Below are 22,366 nucleotides of genomic sequence, written 5' to 3' on the forward strand. Positions count from 1 at the left end.
GCAAGTCAAGTCTGCATTGGGATAGCAAATCGGCCTGTATTTCTCACTGCTTTCTAAAAGTACCCTTCAAAGGCTTTCATTGTGTCAGTATTGTCCCAGTGAGAGAACTGAGGAGAAGACTGCTGAAACATATCTTTTGCCTTTGTTCTAAGCTGGCTCCCACCTACAGACTCAAGTGATTCTCTTAAAGCTAGCTTGGGAACCCTTTATTATTCAAGGCACGGCCTGATCTTGATCAAACCGTGGTTGAAATTTCCTCTCAGACACTGCAGAGTGATTCATGCTGGTAACCTCAATTCCCCCACTAATTAAAGTATATGAACTTTTGGGACAAAGGAGAGACCTGTTACATATTTACCACCTTCAACCTAAAACTGCTTTCCAACCGGGAAGAAGCAAGCCAGCTGTTATTTAGGTGATTTAGTGTGATTTGTGCACTGAAAAATATTTTTCTTCTGATCTGTTTCCTTTTGTGATCCTGAAGGAATTTCTTATAACAACATTTGTCTTTATATAAATAAAGAGGATTTTAAATATGCTCACTTACTTTTCTTTTTAGCACTGTCATAATTGGTCATGTATGAGTCTAGCAAAATGGGTTTTCCAACAGAAGAGCATAGGAGGCTGGTGGGAATTAAAGTTTAGGAGATGGAAAATGCAGTAAGGTGTGGCTTCCCATGGATACTGGGTAATCCGACTGTACATTTAAATGGTTGGAACTTCAAGTTTCTGTTAACAATTTGCGGGGCTGCTGCTCCTCAAATCCTTTCCCCCTGCATCTCTGACTCCAACTGCTCAGCCGTACCCCGCCCCCTGCCATGAAGAAAATGTACCTGGCATTTCAGGTACTCTCATGCAGTAGCCGGGTTCCAGGCCTTGGCCTTCCTTGTGCATCAGACTGAGCCCCAGGGCAGGGAGGGACAAAGCAGGGGGGATGGCACCTCGGCCTGCACCTGGGTGGTAAAGCTGGAGGAGGAGCCTATTCCCCAGACAGGGGTCAAAGGCTCCTGTCATGACACACCACCAGCCTGCCCCTCCCCGGCCTCACTTGCCTCTCCAGGATAGAGCTTGGTGTGTCAAGATAAATGATACCGGCACATGGCTGAGAAGTCTCTCTCTGGTCTTTTTGAAGAAAGGAAGAGAAAGGAGCTTTACTCTGGGCAAAGCTTTGAGACGCCTTTCCCATCTCCCTTTCCATCCTCTCTCACGTGTTCCGGTGTCTTTTTCTTTTGCCGCTAATTGGATTTCCCAGTGCCCTCAAGCCTGAGCAAATCCTGTCTCGGACCTAATCCTGCCTTCCCTCTTGAAGGCTTCAGAGCTTCAGAATTCTCTCTCCCTACAAAATTCCATTCTCCTGTGACTTGATCTCAGCTAGGTTAAGGGAAAGCGTTTTTGTCAACTAAGGTGTGAGTGACAGCTAATCCACACTCTCTTAATCTTCTCTGTAGATTTTTTTTCCGAATAACTGAAATGGATCTTTGTTGGTAGAATCCAGTGCAGAAATGCAAGCTGGAAAGAGCTATTGTGGAGAAAGATGGCCTACTGGCTGCTCGTTAAATTTTACCCCTGCCTTCTCCACCAAGAAGTAACTAGAAAAAGAATGGGCTTCAGTTGGTCACTACCCACCACCCCCTCTCCAGATAGCCTCCTACCAAGTAAGACCCTGAGCCCAGGTACTCAGTGTGTTCAGCCCCTGGCAGCTGGGGAGGACACATCTTTCAGCTGAGACAGACCCGGGCCTGAGGGCTTCCCTGCAGAGTCCAGCCATTCAGGACTCCGCACTTCCTGGTACCAGGTTCTGTAGTTTAATCTCAGAGCAGCTCCTCTACCCAGTTCCTGCGTCCACCCTCTCCACCTGCCCTGGAAGCCAAGCCTGCCCCTCTTCCTTCTGGGATGGAAGTGGGGCTCACAGCAAGACCCAAGCCACACTGTTCAGGGGGAATCTGGACCCAGCCTCATTAAGGGCCCCACCCACCCACCAATCCAGGGAGAGGGTGACAGCAGGCGAGCTGGGCTCTGGATTGCTGGCTGGAGACACACACAGACAAAACCATCTCGAGAAATCTCCCGCTTCAACAGGCCTGCTTATCGGGTGGGTGAGGAACAATTTACCACCAAACTGACACTGAAAATGTGTCAGGCTGACCTTGGGGTAGCTCTTACTCAACTGCAATACTGGACGGGTCATCACGCTCCTTGGTTGGCCGTCTCCTCCCCAGACTGTTACTCAGGCTTCTGGCAGGCTGTTCACCCTGAACATTAGGAAGCTCATTTTTTTTAGCCCTCTAAGTTTTTCCCACATTGGCTGGAATAAACAGGGACTGCTCCTAATCTACGCAGCAGACCAGGTAGGTTCTGGCTACCCTTAAAGGCAAGAAGAAATAGCAACCGTCACGTGGGTTTGAAAGTTGAATCTCCTCTTAACCTCCTCTTAGTGAAGTTGCTCAGTCGTGTTTGACTCTTTGCAACCCCATGGACTGTAGCCTATCAGGCTCCTCTGTCCATGGGATTTTCCAGGCAATAGTCCTGGAGCGGATTGCCATTTCCTTCTCCAACCTCACTCCAATTCCTACCCCCACCAGACTGACCGACAAGCAGGCTGTGGTTGAGGAATTGGAAGCTAAGCTGCTTTCTCATTTCTATAGAATCAACAGTCTCCTCTCCTGTGCCTCGTTTCTCTTCTCTGCTTCACCTCACCCAGATCCTTATCACCTCCTGTACGTGAGGCTCCATCAAAGAGGAAATGAGGCTTTTTCGCAACGGGTTTGCCGCCAGGACACAGGTGTCGTGAAAACCACCGTTAAACCTAAGCCAAAATGGGAAAGGAGATGACCCACATCAACATCATTGTCATTGGGCACGTAGATTCAGGGAAGTCTACCACGACTGGCCATCTGATCTACAAATGTGGCGGGATCGACAAGAGAACAATTGAAAAGTTCGAGAAGGAGGCTGCTGAGATGGGAAAGGGCTCCTTCAAATATGCCTGGGTCTTGAACAAACTGAAAGCTGAACGTGAGCGTGGTATTACCATTGATATCTCCCTGTGGAAATTTGAGACCAGCAAGGACTATGTTACCATCATTGATGCCCCAGGACAGAGACTTCATCAAAAACTTGATTACAGGCACATCCCAGGCTGACTGTGCTGTCCTGATTGTTGCTGCTGGTGTTGGTGAATTTGAAGCCAGTATCTCCAAGAAGGGCAGACCCGTGAGCATGCCCTTCTGGCTTACACCCTGGGTGTGAAACAACTAATTGTTGGCATTAACAAAATGGATTCTACTGAGCCACCCTATAGCCAGAAGAGATACGAGGAAATTGTTAAGGAAGTCAGCACCTACATTAAGAAAATTGGCTACAACCCCGACACAGTAGCGTTTGTGCCAATTTCTGGCTGGAATGGTGACAACATGCTGGAGCCAAGTGCTAACATGCCAGAGCCAAGTGCTAACCCGCCATGGTTCAAGGGATGGAAAGTCACCCATAAGGACAGCGATACCAGTGGAACCACCCTGCTTGAAGCTCTGGATTGCATCCTGCCACCAACTCACCCAACTGACAAACCGTTGTGTTTGCCCCTCCAGGATGTCTATAAAATTGGTGGTATTGGTACTGTCCCTGTGGGTCGTGTGGAGACTGGTGTTCTCAAACCTGGCATGGTGGTCACCTTTGCTCCAGTCAATGTAACACCTGAAGTGAAGTCTGTAGAAATGCACCATGAAGCACTGAGTGAAGCCCTTCCTGGGGACAACGTGGGCTTCAATGTCAAGAACGTGTCTGTCAAAGATGTCCGTCATGGCAATGTGGCTGGTGACAGCAAAAGTGCCTCACCAATGGAAGCAGCTGGCTTCACAGCTCAGGTGATTGTTTGGAACCATCCAGGCCAAGTCAGTGCTGGATATGCACCTGTGCGGGACTGTCACACAGCTCACGTTGCTTGCAAGTTTGCTGAGCTGAAGAAGATTGATCGTCGTTCTGGGAAAAAGCTGGGAGATGGCCCTAAATTCTTGAAATGTGGTGATGCTGCCATCGTTGATACGGTTCCTGGCTAGTCCGTGTGTGTCAAGAGCTTCTCTGACTATCCTCCCCAGGGCCGTTTTGCTGTGCGTGACATGAGACAGTCACTGTGGGTGTCATCAGAGCAGTGGACAAGAAGGCAGCTGGAGCTGGCAAGGTCACCAAGTCTGCCCAGAAAGCTCAGAAGGCTAAATGAATGTTATCCTCAATACCTGCCATCCCAGTCTTAATCAGTGGTGGAAGAACGGTCTCAGAACTGTTTATCTCAATTGGCCATTTAAGCTTAGTAGTAAAAGACTGGTTAATGACAACAATGCATTGTAAAACCTTCAGAAGGAAAGGAGAATGTTTTTGTGAACCATATGTTTTGTGTGTGGCAGTTTAAGTTATTAGTTTTTAAAATCAGCACTTTTTAAAGAAAACAACTTGACCAAAAATCTGTCACAGAATTTGAGACCCATTAAAAAAAGTTTAATGAGAAAAAAAAAAAAGAGGAAATGCGGAGGGAATTCCCTGGCAGTCTGGTGGTTAGGACTCCATTGTCACTGCAGGGGGCCCGGGTTTGATCTCTGGCTGAGGGAACTAAGATCCTACATACTACACACTGTGGCCAAAAAATTAAAAATTATAAAAAATTTTAAAAGAAAGAAGAAACACAGGGGAGACTAGTTGTGAGCTACTGAGTTTGCTTTCACATGTGACATTTTTATCACAAAGCTCGAATGGCCACATCTACTGAGCAGATCCAAAACCTCTTGGAGAAAGGTGCATTGCTGGGAAATGCAGAGCTACCAAACCCTTTCCCAAGCCACCCTCCCCCGAGACCCCAAACAACTCCAAAAACAGACGCAAACATCTTCTTTAAATAAGACAAATTGCCAACTTCTGGGGTTAGACAGAAAGTTGCTGCCATGCCCTACTTTCTAGTGGTATCCACCCTGAGTCCCTCTCGAAAAAAGACAGCCCCTGACTTCCAGAAGCCAGCCTGGTGCTCACAACCACGCCTTGCTATTCTCCTGCTAGACCTAAACAATTCACAGAATATCAGCTTCAGATAATGTCTCATGAAATGAGACAAATCAAGGCCACTTCATAATTCTGTCCAAGCACAAAGATAAGGTCACTGCGCCACTCACAAAATGCCAAACACACCCTTTTTTGGCTAAAATAAGTGACTGCTACGTGCTTATAATTACAGCTCTATTCTTCCACTAGTCCCCTGTGGGTAAAATGTGTTGATACACAATCACAGAACTGCCCCTGCTTTCTGACAGCATCCACTACAGAGCACGTCTGGCTGGCTTAAACCCTCCCCAGATGACCCACCCCAAACCCAAATGCTCTGATAAGACTTGGTCTGACTCCCTTTTCCTGAGACACCTCGAGGTTCCCCATGGTGTGTTCTCAAGAGCTTTTGCAATGAGTCAGAATCCCACTTATTTATCTGCAGATGTGTCCCTGGGCTTCTTTAGATAGACAGTCTCCAAATAACTCTGCCTACCCTTGTTTCCTCTCTCTATTTGTTGTTTTGTTATCATGAGGTGGGGAAGAACACGAGCCTTGGAATCAAAAACCTGACTCCCAACCCCAGCACTTCATAACTCTGGCAAGTCAGCCTCTTAGAACCCGCTTCAGAAAGACAGGTCTCACGGGGGACTGGGAGGATTCAGCGAGAAGTATGTGTTTGAACAGCTAACAGCCTGTAAGAAATACCAACAGGAAGTTATACCGTAAATCTCGTCTGAAGATCTCTGTTTGGCCCATAATCCCACATGCCAGCTAATAACCTGTTACTTCAATTCACTGCGATGTTTAATGACCAAATATACTGGTCTAAATTCACTGGCCCTGAAACAATAGCTGTGAGTAAGAGTTTTTCAGCAAAACTCCTACTCAATAGTGAAAGAATGTACTAGGACATCAAGATAAGGCATTTTAATGGGTACATCTCAAGTTTTGTATATTATTTCCAGAGTCCTATATTATTGTGTATTATTATTCCAGAGTCTCATTAATACAAAGGAGATCTCTGCCCTTTCTGCCTTCACAGAGAAACCTCATAATCTCCTGAGTGTTCTGGGGGGGTGGGGAACAAGACAGTGGAGTCAAGAAACTTGGGTTCAAATTTTATCTCTTCCTCTTACCAACTTTGGGAAGTTACTTGAACCTGCATTTTCTTTACAGTACTACATATTTACCTATAAGACTATTGGAAAGTTAAAATTTATAAACTGAGGAAAACTGAAATACAGAGCCAGCATTCAATTATTGTGTCCCACCCTTCACCAACCTCTCAGCCCACAGCCCCAAATCACACGCTCGCGCACACACACACACACACATCACACACACATCACACTCCCCACATGCATACGTAAGATTCAATCTTATTTGAGTTTTCTACTTCAGCAGCTGCCAGTGGAACAATGGAGGCTTACCTGTACAGGTGCACTCCCGGGGGCCAAGAGGCCCCCTTCTCTGTGAATATCTTTGAGAGACTGGTCTGGCCCTCTCAGCAGGTATAAGACCGTCTCCAAACTGTTTTTGAAGCTAATGAAGGTGGCAATAGCCTATCTTGAAAAAACTTTTTGGAATGTGATGAGGGAAGAACTTATCAAATGTTCCTGAATATGCTCCATTTTGTGAGACATCTTAATGGCTTTTGAGAGAGACTATATACACACAGGACTTGAGGAAAGTGGATGTTTTTAGTCTAGCAGAAAATGTCTTTCCTCTCTCCCAAGAGTCCATTCACAGAGCAGTTGGGGCCCCAGGAAAAAGCAAGCCCCCTAGGGGCTTGAATGGAAGTGAGGGGGAAAAGGGCAGAAAAACCAGGGAGGGAATCAGGGAAAAAATGATGAGAATGGAATATACTTTCGAGTCCAAAAGAAACCAAACTTCTCTAGGAGCTGGGACAAGGATGTAGAGATAGGAAACCTTCCTTAAAGAATAAGAGAAGTCCAGAGAATCCCTGGAGGTTCAGTGGTTAGGTCCTGGTGCTCTCACTGCTGGGGCCTGGGTTCAATCCCTGGTCAGAGAAAAAAGATCTCTCAAGCCATGTGGCACGTCTTAAAAAAAAAAAAAGAAAAAGAATAAGAGAGGCCCAGATGGAGACAATATTGTATAAAAGCACCTCCACATCCTCTTCCACCCTACTTCTCTTGACTCAAGAGCATCAATAAAGTTTGTGTAAAAATGTTATAAACCATAAAGCACTATAAAAAGGAGTGGTAGTATAAGTGAGAAAAAATCAATAAAAACTTTTATAGCAGTATATTCTTCATGTTAAGTATCTGTGGTGTCCAAACAGACTGCACCCATATAATCCCCAGCAAGAGGAGTAATCTTATCTACAAAACTCAAAAAGCTTGGCCTCTTTGTGGCAAATGACAACAAAGGGCGGGCAACTGGGAAAGCTGGGTTGCTCTGAGGCCAACCTTCCCCGCAGAGCAAGCAGAAGCCACACCTCCAGTGTCACGGGCTTCAATCCCCGGTGCAAGTACAGAGGCAGAGTGGGAAAAGAAAGGTCTTAAAAAACTATCTTCCACCACAAGAACTTTCATAGCGAGTCCTTCAAATGACTTGCATGTTACCTTGGTTGAAAGAATTACATGAAGAACATCAATAGGCATGGGATGGTGGTTTCCAACCTTTAAAAAAATGCACATGCCTTGTTAATACCTGAAAATACATAGGGAGTTTCCTCATAGTACCTATTGTATTTTGTTTCCATGGAATGAGAAATTGTTCTCAGCTGGGATCCTCAAATTCCTTGCATACACCACTCTCTTCCTTTACTTTCCCCAGCCATGACCAGGGACCCACAGCCTCCAAACTGGAGGGCCCTAACATAGGTTGCTGGCAATTACAAAGGTTCAGCCTGCACAAGATTATAATTGAGAAAATTGGGATCATTAACAGATACAAACTACTATAAATAAAACAGATCAGCAACAAAGATTTACTGTATCGCACAAGATACCTGTATCTTGTAATAACCTGTAATGAATATAATCTGTGAAAAAAACCAAAGCCTGCGGTACACCTGAAATTAACACAATATTGTAAATCAACTATATTTCAATTTTAAAAAATCAGTATGGAATGCTCGAGGAAGATTCTTCAGAAGAGACAAGAGGGTATGGGGGGAATAAAACCATTATTACAATATTTCTTTTCTAAAGAAAGAAAAACCACAGCTTTCACTTTTCCCTACTGGGTTAAAGGTAAGCCAGGCCAGCCCGAGGTAAGCCTGTCACGTCCATAGAATGCACTTTCCTTTCAAATTCTTCTTCTCCACTTGGGTGGTGGTGTTTGTTGCTTAGTTCCTAAGTTGTAGCCCACTTTTTGCGACCCCGTGGACTGTAGCCTGCCAGGCTCCTCTGCTGATGGGATTTTCCCAGGCAAGAATACTGGAGCGGGTTGCTATTTCCTCTTCCAGGGGATCCTCCTGACCCAGGGATTGAATTTGCATCTCCCTCATTGGCAGGTGGATGCTTTCCCACTGAGCCACCAGGGAAGCCCACTCGGGTGGTGGCTGCTGTCCTTACTGGAAGCCCCGGTCCTCCTACGCCCTCCTTCACCTTCCTTGGGAAGGATATTATTCCCACAAACTGGCTGGCACACATTCACGCAGAAGTTTAACAACTAAGTGTCAGAATATGATGATGGATTGAGAAACCCCCGGGCACAGGTGCATAACACGTGCTCAAGAACACCAACATCTACACTATTTGTGCCCACTGTCCTGGGTGAACAAAATATTCTTATTTGTGTTCTGAGCCAGCATCCATCTCCAATTACCTTCCTTAGATGTTCCTCCCACACTGCGACCCCTCTCCCAGGAAGCTCAGCAGTACCACATCAGTGCCATGGCCCCTTCCTTCCAAAATCAAAGGCCTCAGGAGCCGTGGGCTCTGGCTGTAGCCCTTCCCATCCTCTCACCAACCAGGTGTGCCCCTGAGGCATCCTTTCTGTTCCCGTCGCTGGCCGCAAGCAAACGCGAGAGGATAGAGACAAAAACCCGACACAGCCCAGGAAGCGAGGTGCAGAGGCACCTGCACAGCCTGGAGCTGCTCACAAGGATGTGCACATGACAGCCCAGAAGTGAGAGAAGGATGAAGACGGGAGGGAGACAGAGGACTGAGTCCCACCTGCTTGTTTTTAAGCAGTAGGATCACTGACATGAATACATCTGAAGGCCTCAAACTGGAACCAAGGAGGACCGTATGGGGCCTTCCCGGAAGAAACCCTCCTCCATTTCCTCCACCTGCCTCTTATGCGTACAGAAATTGTAGCCTCCGATGTCTCCCCTGAGTTCCAAAGAGAATATTCAATCAGAGAAGTGAAGAACTGCAGACAGAACGGGAGAAAAAAGAGATAACATGAGCGTTTAGCTATTGAAGGAAGTCAAGGAGCTTTAGTTCTTCCTCAAGCACTATATAGATAATATTCTGAGCCATGTCCTTTGAGCCATTTTGCAGATACTGAAACCCACCAGGTGGAAGAAGTTAACTCTATGCTGTCCACAAACACCTAGACACCAGACGTGTTAGAACCAGAAGGTTGATGATGCGGACTCCTGATTACCAACAACCAATCAGAAGGAAGTCCATGAGCTGATCACACACTGCAACCCCTCTCTCTCATCCTGTCTTTAAAAACTTTTCCCTAAAAGTGTTTGAGCAAGGTGAAAAGACAGCCTTCAGAATGGGAAAAAATAATAGCAAATGAAGAAACTGACGAAGAATTAATCTCAAAAATATACAAGCAACTCATGCAGCTCAATACCAGAAAAATAAATGACCCAATCAAAAAATGGGCCAAAGAACTAAACAGACATTTCTCCAAAGAAGACATACCGATGGCTAACAAACACATGAAAAGATGCTCAACATCACTCATTATCAGAGAAATGCAAATCAAAACCACAAGGAGGTACCATTTCATGCCAGTCAGAATGGCTGCTATCTAAAAGTCTACAAACAATAAATGCTGGAGAGGGTGTGGAGACAAGGGAACCCTCTTATACTGTTGGTGGGAATGCAAACTAGTACAGCCACTATGGAGAATAGTATGGAGATTCCTTAAAAAACTGGAAATAGAATTGCCTTATGACACAGCAATCCCACTGCTGGGTATACACACCGAGGAAACCAGAATTGAAAGAGACACATGTACCCCAATGTTCATCGCAGCACTGTTTATAATAGCCAGGACATGGAAGCAACCTAGATGTCCATCAGCAGACGAATGGATAAGAAAGCTGTGGTACATATACACAATGGAGTATTACTCAGCCATTAAAAAGAATACATTTGAATCAGTTCTAATGAGGTGGATGAAACTGGAGCCTATTATACAGAGTGAAGTAAGTTAGAAAGAAAAACACCAATACAGTATACTAACGCATATATATGGAATTTAGAAAGATGGTGACGATGAACCTGTATGTGAGACAGCAAGAGACACAGATGTAAAGAACAGATTTTTGGACTCTGGGAGAAGGCGAGGGTGGGATGATTAGAGAGAATAGCATTGAAACATGTATATTACCATATGTGAAGTAGATCGCCAGTCCAGGTTTGATGCATGAGACAGGGCACTCAGGGCTGGTGCACTGGGATGACCCTGAGGGATGGGATGGGGAGGGAGGGGGGAGGGGGTTTCAGGATGGGGGACATGTGTACACCCATGGCTGATTCATGTCAATGTATGGCAAAAACCAGTACAATATTGTAAAGTAGTTAGCCTCTAATTAAAATAAATAAATTTTTTTAAAGTGTTTGAACCTCTTAAGCACTAGCTGCCTGGATTCCCTTGCTTGGTGCCCACAATAAGTGCTTCACCACAGACTGTTTTCAGTAGACTGGCTGTACCGCATGTGAGAAAGCACACCCAAGTTTGGTTTGGTAACAAATGAACAGTTAAAAAAGAAAAAAAAACAAGAATGAACAACCAAAGCTTCTTCATATTTACTACAGAGGTATTTCCAATGTATTATTAGTTGATATGCAATTTGTAAACTGCTACATCATACCCTACATGTACAAAATGATTTTACAAAAATGCCCTAAAACCTAGTAGATAAAATGTGTTCTCTGCTGAGCTGGGACTGGAAGGGGTGCCTGGGCAGGGGACACCAGACGCAGGGCCACAGCCACTGCCGCCCTCTGCCTGACGGGGTCCTTCTGCCACCTCCTCAGCCCCAAGTTCACAGCATCTTGATTCTTCACCTTTCTCTCCTCTTCTTCAGCCTTACTCTCATGTGGGACCCGCCTCTTCACAGACAACCACGCAGGATAAATGAGTAACAGAAACTTATCTTCAACCCTTTCCCCCTGGGACAAGAAGAATTCTGATTCTCTGGGACATTCAGCATCTTATTTCCCATGGCCTTTTTCATTCCAGAAAATATGTATCACTTCAAACAGAAATAAATCTTCTCCAATCAGAGTTCTCAAGTAGCCTTCATGGTATCTTTTGAGTGGTCCTTTCATACTTAGTCCCAAGTTATCTCCAGTACCATAGTTAACCTTCATGATCAAAACAACTAAGAAAGCTGTCTTCTACAATTGTTTTACATTCCACATCACCAGGAACTCTGCTAAGAAAATACCAAAGAGGGAAAATCAGCTCAAAGATCGGCCACAACAAGTTCTTAACGTGTTCTATTAGGGGAAGTCTCTAGATTACTGCAATCCAATATTCAGTCCCTCCAAATGTCACCAGAAGAGCCAGGTCATGGATCAGACCAGAAATCCACTGTGATGTTGACATATAAAGGATTGTAATTCACAGAGAGTAATTTATAACCACAGCTGCTCAACCCATCTGTTCGCCAGACACGTGACACCTGATGTAGGAGATTCATCCTAAAGATAAAAAGAACAAACATGAATGATAAGAATTGAACATCTATTTCCATTGCTTTCTGCCTTGCCATAAAGTTTGGCAAAGGTATCTCTCTAAATTATTGCACCTGCTGGCCTTCCTACTGTAAAAGAAGTTAATTTTTCTCATCGAAGGTTACAGACACCAACAACAGCCATGTGTTCCCGTGGAAGACCCCATGGAAGACCCTGAGAACCAATGATGAGAACAATCCTGCAAGCGGTGACCCCCTGGTCTACAGGACAGAAGAATGTACAATGATACATGGCATCCACTGCTGACAGGCCCTTGGATAAGCTTCAGGGAATCTATGAATCCTCAGTCATAGCCCCCAAAAGAATTGGTTTATCTGACAGGATTCCGTGGCGAAAGAGTTAATTTCTGGGGCAGAAACACAAGATGAACCTAAAACAGTTCATCACACCAGAGCAAAGGGAAAGAAGCTCTCAAAACAACTAGAGCTATGTCAAAGGATTCAGGAACAGCTAGGAAAAGACAATGTTCGCCAAAGACAATCCGAGCATCAGAAAGAATATTAACTACATTCAGAAGGATGTAGGTAGCATATACTCATCATTTCGAAATGATAGACCAATGCAATTTTTTCCCTTTATTCCACGATGTGAAAATTCCATCAGACAAATGACCTGGCTTGTTCAAATAACTTACAATGGGGAAAAAAAGGAAAGGGGAACCTACAAAATTAAAAGTAATTTCACAGAGATCATTCACACGTAATGTGCCGATCTTGTCTAGAATTCTGACCTGAATAAACCAACTGTTTAAAAAAATTTTTAAGCATTTGTGAGATAATCAGGGAAATCTGAATATTAATTGGACATCTGATAACAGTAAAGAAGTACTGCTAATTTTATTTTAGGTATGATAATGGTGGCTTCCTAGGTGGCACAGTGGTAAAGAATCTGCCTACCAAAGCAGGAGACATGGGTTCAATCCCTGGATCGAGAGGATCTCCTGGAGTAGGAAATGGCAACCCAGTCCAGTGTTCTTGCCAGGAAAATCCCAAGGACACAGGAGCCTGGCGGGCTGCAGTCCATGGGGTCGCAAAGCTGCTGCTGCTGCTAAGTCACTGCAGTCATGTCCAACTCTGGGACCCCATAGACGGCAGCCCACCAGGCTCCCCCGTCCCTGGGATTCTCCAGGCAAGAACACTGGAGTGGGTTGCCATTTCCTTCTCCAGGGGTCGCAAAGAGTCAGACACCACTGAGCATGCACGCACATGATAATGGTACTGCCGTTCTTTTTTTAAACACTTCTTTTATTTTAAGGATACATACTGAAGTATTTACACATGAAATGCTGTAATATCTGATTTGCTTCTAAAGAATCCAGTGGGTGAGGAAAAGAAAGTGAGAGAAGAAAGAGAGGCTATGAATTGATAACTTTGAAACTAGGTATGGGATACGTCTATATGAGAATTCGATAGACTCTTCCCTTTGCTTTTGGGTCTGTTTGAAAAAGTACCTTAAGAAAAAGCTCTGAACAAAATAAACTGGTTTATCTGATCAAATCTGGCATAGGACTATGGACTAAAGAGACTAAACAAGTAGCCTGTCAGGCACATGACTCCAGGACTTACCGTCCTATATTCACCTCATTGCCCTGGTCTCTCTTGTGGAAGATCATAGTATATTTACCCACTTCAGGCAGTGGCCGGGTTATTTTCATTCTATGAAGTTCAACCCTGAAAAAATAACAGAGGTGTTTAATGAAAAATTCTATTCCACTTATCTGCCACTAGGTTCTTAAGAAAAAAATCACTTGCAAAAAGGTATATACACGTGCCCATAGAAAGTTATGACCAACCTAGACAGCATATTAAAAAGGAGAGACATTACTTTGCCAACAAAGGTCCATCTAGTCAAGGCTATGGTTTTTCCAGTGGTCATGTATGGATGTGAGAATTGGACTGTGAAGAAAGCTGAGTGCTGAAGAATTGATGCTTTTGAACTGTGGTGTTGGAGAAGACTCTTGAGAGTCCCTTGGACTGTAAGGAGATCCAACCAGTCCATCCTAAGGATCAGTCCTGGGTGTTCATTGGAAGGACTGATGCTGAAGCTGAAACTCCAATACTTAGGCCTCCTCATGCAAAGAGTTGACTCACTGGAAAAGACTCTGATGCTGGGAGGGATTGGGGGCAGGAGGAGAAGGGGATGACAGAGGATGAGATGGCTGGATGGCATCACCGACTTGATGGACATGAGTTTGGGTAAACTCCAGGAGTTGGTGATGCACAGGGAGGCCTGGCATGCAGGGTTCACAAAGAGTCGCACATGACTGAGCGACTGAACTGAACTGATACATATATCTTGATTCTTTTGATATTTGAAAAAAAGAATTTTCTTATGTTGAACCTCAGGCAATAAATCCATAAAAGAATCACACTTAACATTTACTAATGAGGTGCAAAGATGTATCAATACACAGTTTGTTGGTTTCCAAAAACAGCTGAGAAAATACATCTTTAAAAGGCCAAGTCTCTCAGGATCCCTAATTGACTTAGTGTTCTCTTCTTTAGGGAAAGTACAACTGCTAAAGGTCACAAACCTAGATTCAAATCTAGACTTTATTATTTACAGCCTTGGGGAAGTCAGTTCATTATTCCAGGCCTGGGTTTCCTCAACTGTAAAATAGCAATGGGACACACAGTTGATCTGACAGGCTCAAATAAGACAGTCCATGGGGAAGATCCTTTGCAAAATGTAATGTACTCTACAAGCATAAGGAGGGTGGTGCCTGTTGCACAGGTGAGTAAATAAGTAGTAAAGAAATTTCCACAAAATCTTTATGCTCAGTTCAGTTGGTTTATTCATAGCATTAGTCAAGAACCACTCTGGAGGCTATGATGTTGAAAGCAAACTTGGGGGCTCCCTTTTACACTGAAGCCAAAGAGCAACAGGAAAAAGAGTGAAGATCCATCACCAATGTAAAATTCTACTAACCACCCCATCTGGGAAGTAAAGAGGAGCTGGGGAATGTGATGGATACGGTGACTGAGCCCTAGCTATTCCTGCCCTGCAATCTAGCAGGCATCTTCTGTCCACTTCATAGGGCACGGCCACACAGGCTGCTGATGGGCTGGGCTGTGAAGTACGCCGCCCATCACTACAGACATTCCTAGGCAGCCTTTGGTCAGAGAGATCCATTCCCTTCTGCCAAAAACACTGCAGAGACTCTCAGCCTAGACCTGGGAACAAGACCAACCTGGAGCCATGGCTTCCTCATGCTGAAGCAATGGAAAGGCAAAAGAAAATTGCTGGAAGCCACACATCCATTAATTCAGAACCCCAGCTGAGAGGTTTTCTTTCTAAGAGGCAACAATAGGAGGATGGCGGGGGGCGGGGGCGGTCTCCTAACAGAAAGACCTTGTTAATACAAGTCTGAATATACTGGCCCCAGGCTCTTGAAAAAAATTACTTAATTCTGGGAGTTAGGGATGCCCATAACTATCTGGCCACGAAACCCAAGTTCAGAAAAAGGGGCTGAGAGAGGAGACCAGGCATATTCCTTGTGAATCCTCCAGAGTGGGAAAGAGTTCAAGAGAATCTGAGGTCATGCCAGCAGCTCCGGGTTATGCCAGCAGCTGCTCCCACAGAGCATGGGAGAGGGCATCCTGGTTTGCTCCAGGGTGTGTGACTGGCACTCCCTGCTGTGCACAACACTGGGAACAGCCAGTGTCACCTGGGGTCTGAGAGAAGGCAGAGGCTTAGAACAGACCTCTGGCCACTTTCCTCGGATTGTAGCTTTACAGACACTCTAGTCTGGGGCTTCCCGTTCACTGGTGAGACCCTATCTCAGTAGCTCGGACCTGCTGCCAAGTCCAGAGACACCTCCATCAACACTCCTGGACTGCAGACATCCATGAGCCAGAACTGGACCACCCTCTGTCATCTCTGAACTGCAAAGAGCAATTTGGGCCACCTTGTTCACCCCCCTCCCCAACCTCTGCCACCCTTCTAGGACAAGTTCAAGCCTCATGACCTTCTGGCCTGGCATCCACAGGAACCACACACAACTACAGCTAGCAGACCCCGTGAAGGGGACCTGTCTCTGTTGTTCACCTGAGTCTGAGGTCATCGTCTTCGCCTCCCCATCCCCAGTAGTTGTTAGAGAATCCATTCACCTTGAAAAATTGCTCTCGACTTAGGGCAGTAACACCCCCAAAATATCCACTGTAACGTAACCTGAAAGAGAGGAGAGAGAAGGTAAGAAGGTTACACAAAGGCCTTTTGTTCTCTACAGCTGCTCCAGACTTCACAGGGCGGGCGTATTCCTGCAACACTCTGAAGACTGTGCTCTCTAACCCGTCCACTCCTGCTCCAGAGCCACCTCCCCACACTCCTGGCCCTCCAACCTCTGTCCAGACAGGCTCGCTAAGCAAGGTGCCACCCACCTTTGGTTGTCCATGGTTGTGTGCAGAGGTCTACACAAGGTACCTGTATATGTACATTATAACATCAGACCTGGATGACAGACTTCATCTCACGTGTAAATCCAGTAAATAGCTGTGTGCCAAATAGTTGTGGGTTAAGAAGAAATCTAAGGCTGGGTCCAGGTTAGGCATTAAATTTTGCAAAGGACAGGGAAGCCTGGCGTGCTACAGTCCATGGGGTTGCAAAGAGTCAGACACGACCGACAACAACAACAACAACATGAGTGAACAACAACAAACCGGTTTTTCGCTTGTACTTTTTTTAGGGAGTGGGGTGGAGGGCAAGAGACAGGGCCTGAGCACACTGTGTATGCAAACTCCACTTTTAAGCAAATCTCCATCTCAGAGCCTGTCTCCTGGAGAACCCGACATACCGTAATAACCCCAAGGGCTCCAGCGTGGGCAACTAGGTAGATGATAATGCCTGTCACAAAAACAGGGCATACACACCAATATTTAGGTTTTGAGAAGGAGACAAATTATGGTTTGGATATGCTGAGTTCGAGGTACTTGTGGGGCTTCTGCCAGTGGGAAAAAGGATACAGGGGCCAGGTTCAATACAGAAAAGCAGTTACAGAGGTAGCTTCGGAAATAAGCTGTCCAGAGGTGGTGCCTGAGGGCCCGAGGGTAGCAAAAGTTGCCTGAAGACAATGCAGTAAGTGAAGAGAGAAGAAGAGGGTGGAGCTACGGGGAAACCAACAAGGAAAAGGGAAGGACAGAGGCACTGGCCAGAGAGCACGTCCCACTCGCTTAGGACTAACGCAAATCTGAGAAATAGAGACATCCTCAGAACACGGTAACCACTTAGAAACGCAAAGGAAGGCAGCTTAACCACTTGGATGTTACCGAATAAGAGAATGTGAATATATGGAGGATTTCTTACTTTAATTAATGTCAAAGTATTCCAGAACCAGTGAAATATTTCTGCTTTTCCAGATAAGAAGGCAAACCAAAAGGAAAGATCAGTCACCACGTAGACCAGCAGTCCCCAATCTTTTTGGCACCAGGGACCAGTTTCATGGAAGACAATTTTTCCATGGACAGTGCAGGGGGTGAGGGGAGGATGGTATGGGGATGATTCAAGTGCATTACATTTACTGTGCACTTTATTACTAATTATTATTACATCAGCTCCACCTCAGATCATTAGAGATTAGATCCCAGTGGTTAGGGACCCCTGATGTTGAGACTTGCCACCTAACAGATGAAGTCCCAAAAGTTAATTTGTAGTTCAGCTGTTTGTTTCTATACTCTGAGTACAGATGGGGTGCACCCTGCTTAACCCACAATGGAAACAGATTTACTCGTACACCCCCAACCTAAAACAAACAAAAAGAACAAAGTACTCAGAAGACAGGTGGTATTGACCAAGACATTGACTACAGTGATTTGTTGCCTTGTGACTGGACACTGTTTGGCTGGGAAGGGATTCCTAAACTACAAAGGACCAGCAGCTTCATCAGGACCCTGACTAGAATCACTGCTCAGGCATAACCTGCAGAGCACCAAAAAGGGGTCACCAGGAGGGAACAGCACTGATGACCTGGAGTCATCTGTTAAGTAACTATTACCCACTGGGTGCAAAGCAGCGGCTCAACACTGGAGTAAGTGGGCCCAGCCTCACGCACGGTTGACAGTCCAGCAAGAGGGGTGACTGTTCTCGGGGTTCTGAGGAAGGAGACGACAACATCAGGGCAAGTGGGCCTGGAAGGATTCAGAGAGGTAGAAAAATGGGGGGAACTCCTGGTAGTCAGGGGCTTCCCTGGTGGCTCAGATGGTAAAGAATCTGCCTGCGATGTGGGAGACCGGGTTCAATCCCTGGGTCGGGAAAATCCACTGAAGAAGGGAATGGCTACCCACTCCCATATTCCTGCCTGAAGAATTCCATGGACAGAAGAGCCTGGTGGGCTACAGGTCACAGGATCACAAAGAGTCAGACACGACTGAGTGACTGACACCTGGCGACCCAAGCTCCATTAGGAAAAGCAGAGAGGGAGAAAAGTACAGGCTGTCTGAGGAGAACCTAGAGGCCTGTTCAGCTGCAGGAGGAGACCAGCCAGAAACAGAGGTTCCAGAATTATCAGTTTCTCAGTTGCCTCTTAGGTGCCAAATATCTACATGTTTATTGTTCATTGCTCCTAGTTTTTCTTCTTACCTAGAAAAGCATAAAATATTTGATTGGCCCAGAGACAGCTTTACTTATTTTTAAAGGCTCAAGGGTGGGGAAGATGCAGTCATAAAATAACAGGAGCGTCCTTGGAGAAAGCAGGAAGGTATTGAAGGAATTCTTGGCAACAAAATGTCCCATGGCCTAGAAGAGATCTTTACACTGACACAATCACAGGGAGAAACAAGACTTCTTTCTATCTTCACAGACACTGAGATAGTTGAAACAGGTTACTTAAACTTCTTCCCTCTGCATGTGTCTAAAGTGAAAACATTTCTCGCACTTCTCTTTGTACTCGGTGGGCAGTTGTGACAATATTGTGCTGATTTAAGCTCTGTGGTGCAGGGACACACAGTTACCAGCAGGGGGCAGACACTTAGCTGCCTGCAACTGAAGGCACCTGTCAGCAACTAGAGAGATTCTGCCCAAAGGAGGAAAGGCAAGAAGTAAGAGGGATGCAGACAACTCCTGTATTACCTATGCAAGCCTCCCTGGACCACAGGAGACGAGGCCGTGTACATGACACATACAGCAAAACTGGAAAATATAAATGACAAACCAGGACCGGAGGAAAACTTAAATCAGAAAATTAGCATAGGAAACACATTAGAACTCTGATCTGCAAAGAAGACTCTTTCAGCTTCTACAAGAAGGTCATAGATTTGGCTCCCAGCTTCTTGCATCCAGATCAAAAGAGGAAACACATTCAACCACATGATTTACATTAGGAAAACTGTCAGTTATTCAAGGAAGACAAAGACTGCCAGATATCTAGTTATAAAAGAAACATTTGGCCAATTACCATAGCGAGTTAAAACAGCAAGATTCATAAGGGGCTGTTTTTAGACTGCGTGGCATCTGATAAAACCCATGATCATCATACCGAAGTTATACTCCAGATCGGTTCCAAGCAGGAAAGCCCAAGAGCTCATTTCCTTATGGTCCAGCTTAAAGCAGAGATAAACTCTAGAATCCTAACAAAAGGGCTGTCCTTGAAACAATCCAGTGTATCCATACTCCAAAAACAAACAAAAAACAATCCTGTGTGACTATAATTTCTCATCACAGTGTTTAGAAAGACTGGGCAACGGGAAGTTATCATCCATGTCAAGGGTCTGAAGTACAGTATTTATTCTGTATTGTAGAGAGTGACATCTTACTACCAGTAAGTGAGCAGATAATTGCCATGCTTCTGAAAATACCAAGGTACCCGGACATGATATACTGCTTTCTTCAGCGCAGAGGTGGCTCAGAGACCAGACACCAAAACCTCCAGAAAATGATCAAGTTTTCCAAAAGAAAAAATCCTGGGATTCTCTTCCAGACCTTCCCGTGTCCTCTTGCCCCACTGTCTCTGGAGCCTGGAGGCCAGAGTGGGCCTCTGCCCTCATATTCTCCCCTCCTGCCTGGCTCCATCCCACACACCAAAGGCCAGCTGAACTGAGCTTTCTCCTATCATCCTCTGGATCCACCCCGCACACCAAAGGCCAGCTGAACTGAGCTTTCTCCTATCATCCTGTGGCTCCATCCTGCACACCAAAGGCCAGCTGAACTGAGCTTTCTCCTATCATCCTGTGGCTCCATCCTGCACACCAAAGGCCAGCTGAACTGAGCTTTCTCCTATCATCCTGTGGCTCCATCCTGCACACCAAAGGCCAGCTGAATTCTCCTGTCATTCTCCGGTTCTAACCACGTGTCAGCAGCACTCTGATACCTTCCACAGGAACTCCAAACGCCTTACCAGACTGAATAAGGCCTGCCTAACCTGGCCCCTGCCTACTCTCATCTCTAGCCTCTCCTCCTTCCACCATCCCAGACATTCATTCTCCAGCACTAATGAGCCACCCGCCTTTCCTCCAAACCTGTGCCACATTCTCTCTTGCTTCCATGTCCTGGAGCTCTGCTGGGAAGCTCCCATTGATTCCACAAGATAAAGGTGCCACATTTCCTGAACAACAGCTGTAAACCCTTCCCTGCTGCTGCTGCTGCTGCTGCTAAGTCACTTCAGTCGTGTCCGACTCTGTGCAACCCCATAGACAGCAGCCCACCAGGCTCCCCCGTCCCTGGGATTCTCCAGGCAAGAACACTGGAGTGGGTTGCCATTTCCTTCTCCAATGCATGAAAGTGAAAAGTGAAAGTGAAGTCGCTCAGTCATGTTCGACCCTTAGCGACCTCATGGACTAGGTGTTTCTTAACGACAGTGCGTTCTCACCCACTGTAGTTTATTCTAGGTGTTTGTTTATATCCCACCCTTTACACAGGGACTGGATTTACAGTCTATCAGTTCAGTTCAGTCACCCAGTCGTGTCCCACACTTTGAGACTCCATGGACTGCAGCACGCCAGGCTTCCCTATCCATCACCAACTCCCAGAGCTTACTCAAGCTCATGTCCATCGAGTCAGTGATGCCATCCAACCATCTCATCCTCTGTCTGTACAGTCTTACCTGAGGCAAAAATTCCCTGCAGTCAGTATTACTCCTGGAAAACTCTTAAAACAGTCCAAAGTGAGAAACCTACGTACTAAGAACAACATGGAAACAAAGACCAAGGGAGGTGTCAGCAGAGTGTGCTCACTTCCTGGAGTAGACCCTGGTGGGACTTCCCTTACTATTTTACAGCTCTCTCTTCCTCCGCCTCACCACTCCCACACTCTCCCCCTCATTAACAAGCGCTCCTAGTTGAATCTGCACAAGAGAAGTGCAAAGCTGACACAGCTCCACTCTAGATGCCCGTGTGCCCACCCACACCAGGAAGCACTGTGAGGGCAGGCACTCTCCCTTCTTCAGACTGGTCTCCTGGCCCCAGCATAGTAAGCACCCCATATATGAGCACATTTGACAGGAAGGGCTTGGGGAAGGCTGACAGGTAAGTGTGCACACATATGAGTGAACATGCAGCTTCACTTTTGGAAAAGCTTCCTGCTCACTATTTCCTCTCGGTTGTTTTCAAGAGGAACTTATTAATAAACTAGGACTGAAAAGCACCTATGCCTCTCCTGAGGGAAGGGTGGGGTGAGGAATGGAAGCAGAAATGATGGTGCCTAGCTCTTCCCACAGTGGTTTTAAGGGAAAGGGACTTGTCCTGGGTGTCCCGGCTGCTGGACAGACCGCTCAATGGACACACCCCTCCCAGGCTCCCCCTGGACTCTATAAGATGCCACAGTCTGGAAAGAGACATCACAGTCTCACAAAAGAGGCCTAAAAGCTGACCTGGAGGCTCCCTCTCTTTGCCTCCTAGAGACAGAAGTCAGGGACAGATGGATAAGTTACTGTAGCCCTACTCAGTGTGGGAGCGCTTAGCAAAGTTTCACCAGGCGGGCCCTGCAGGCAAGTCTGGCCACCATGTGCAATGTTCAGATTATTTTCCCTCTCCTGTTCTCTCCCCCTTTATCTTTGTGATCTTCTGCCAAGGCGTTTGTAGGACTTTTTCCTAATAAGAAAAAAAAAATCTAATTTCTCTAATTCCTGTTTTAAACTTTGAAGGAGCTGTCATGGACCATTCTTCCTATTTCTCATTTTCTGCAGCCACTCCCAGACACTATGTCTCCACAGCCTTGAAGACAACAGGCCAGGCATCCTGACCCCAGCCAGCCGTGAGCAGAGCCACCTTACCTGTACCCCGTGCTGTTCCTGCCAACCACCAGATGCCTGGGCTGATCCTCACACCTGTAAAGGTTCAAATCATTCTCAGGCACCAGGTCCACATCGTGGAATATGAAGCAGTCCCAAATTTCATCCTTGAGAGCTTCTAGATAGCCCACATTCAGGAGTTTGGCACGATTAAACTTCTTACTTCCAGCCTGTAGATATGGAAATCACAACTTGAAAGGCT

At 45.9% G+C, this 22,366-nt stretch overlaps 1 protein-coding gene and 1 pseudogene across 2 annotated transcripts in view; one reads left to right on the forward strand and one right to left on the reverse strand.

The window, feature by feature from the left end:
• The first annotated feature begins 2,816 nt into the window (after positions 1–2,816).
• On the forward strand, positions 2,817–4,216 carry LOC128050569 (elongation factor 1-alpha 1-like; annotated as a pseudogene).
• A 6,814-nt stretch (positions 4,217–11,030) lies between these two features.
• B4GALT4 (beta-1,4-galactosyltransferase 4) overlaps positions 11,031–22,366 on the reverse strand; it is a 28,110-nt gene continuing 16,774 nt past the window's right edge. For both annotated transcript variants that reach the window (XM_052642641.1, XM_052642649.1), the window contains 4 exons: positions 22,147–22,334; positions 15,996–16,118; positions 13,514–13,618; positions 11,031–11,894 (listed from right to left, as the gene is read on the reverse strand). In XM_052642641.1, coding sequence (XP_052498601.1) covers positions 11,762–11,894; positions 13,514–13,618; positions 15,996–16,118; positions 22,147–22,334 — 549 coding nt within the window. In that variant the 3' untranslated portion in view covers positions 11,031–11,761. The remainder of the gene's footprint in view (positions 11,895–13,513; positions 13,619–15,995; positions 16,119–22,146; positions 22,335–22,366) is intronic.

This window comes from Budorcas taxicolor, chromosome 1 (genome assembly GCF_023091745.1).
Source record: "Budorcas taxicolor isolate Tak-1 chromosome 1, Takin1.1, whole genome shotgun sequence".
Classification (NCBI taxonomy): Eukaryota; Metazoa; Chordata; class Mammalia; order Artiodactyla; family Bovidae; genus Budorcas; species Budorcas taxicolor.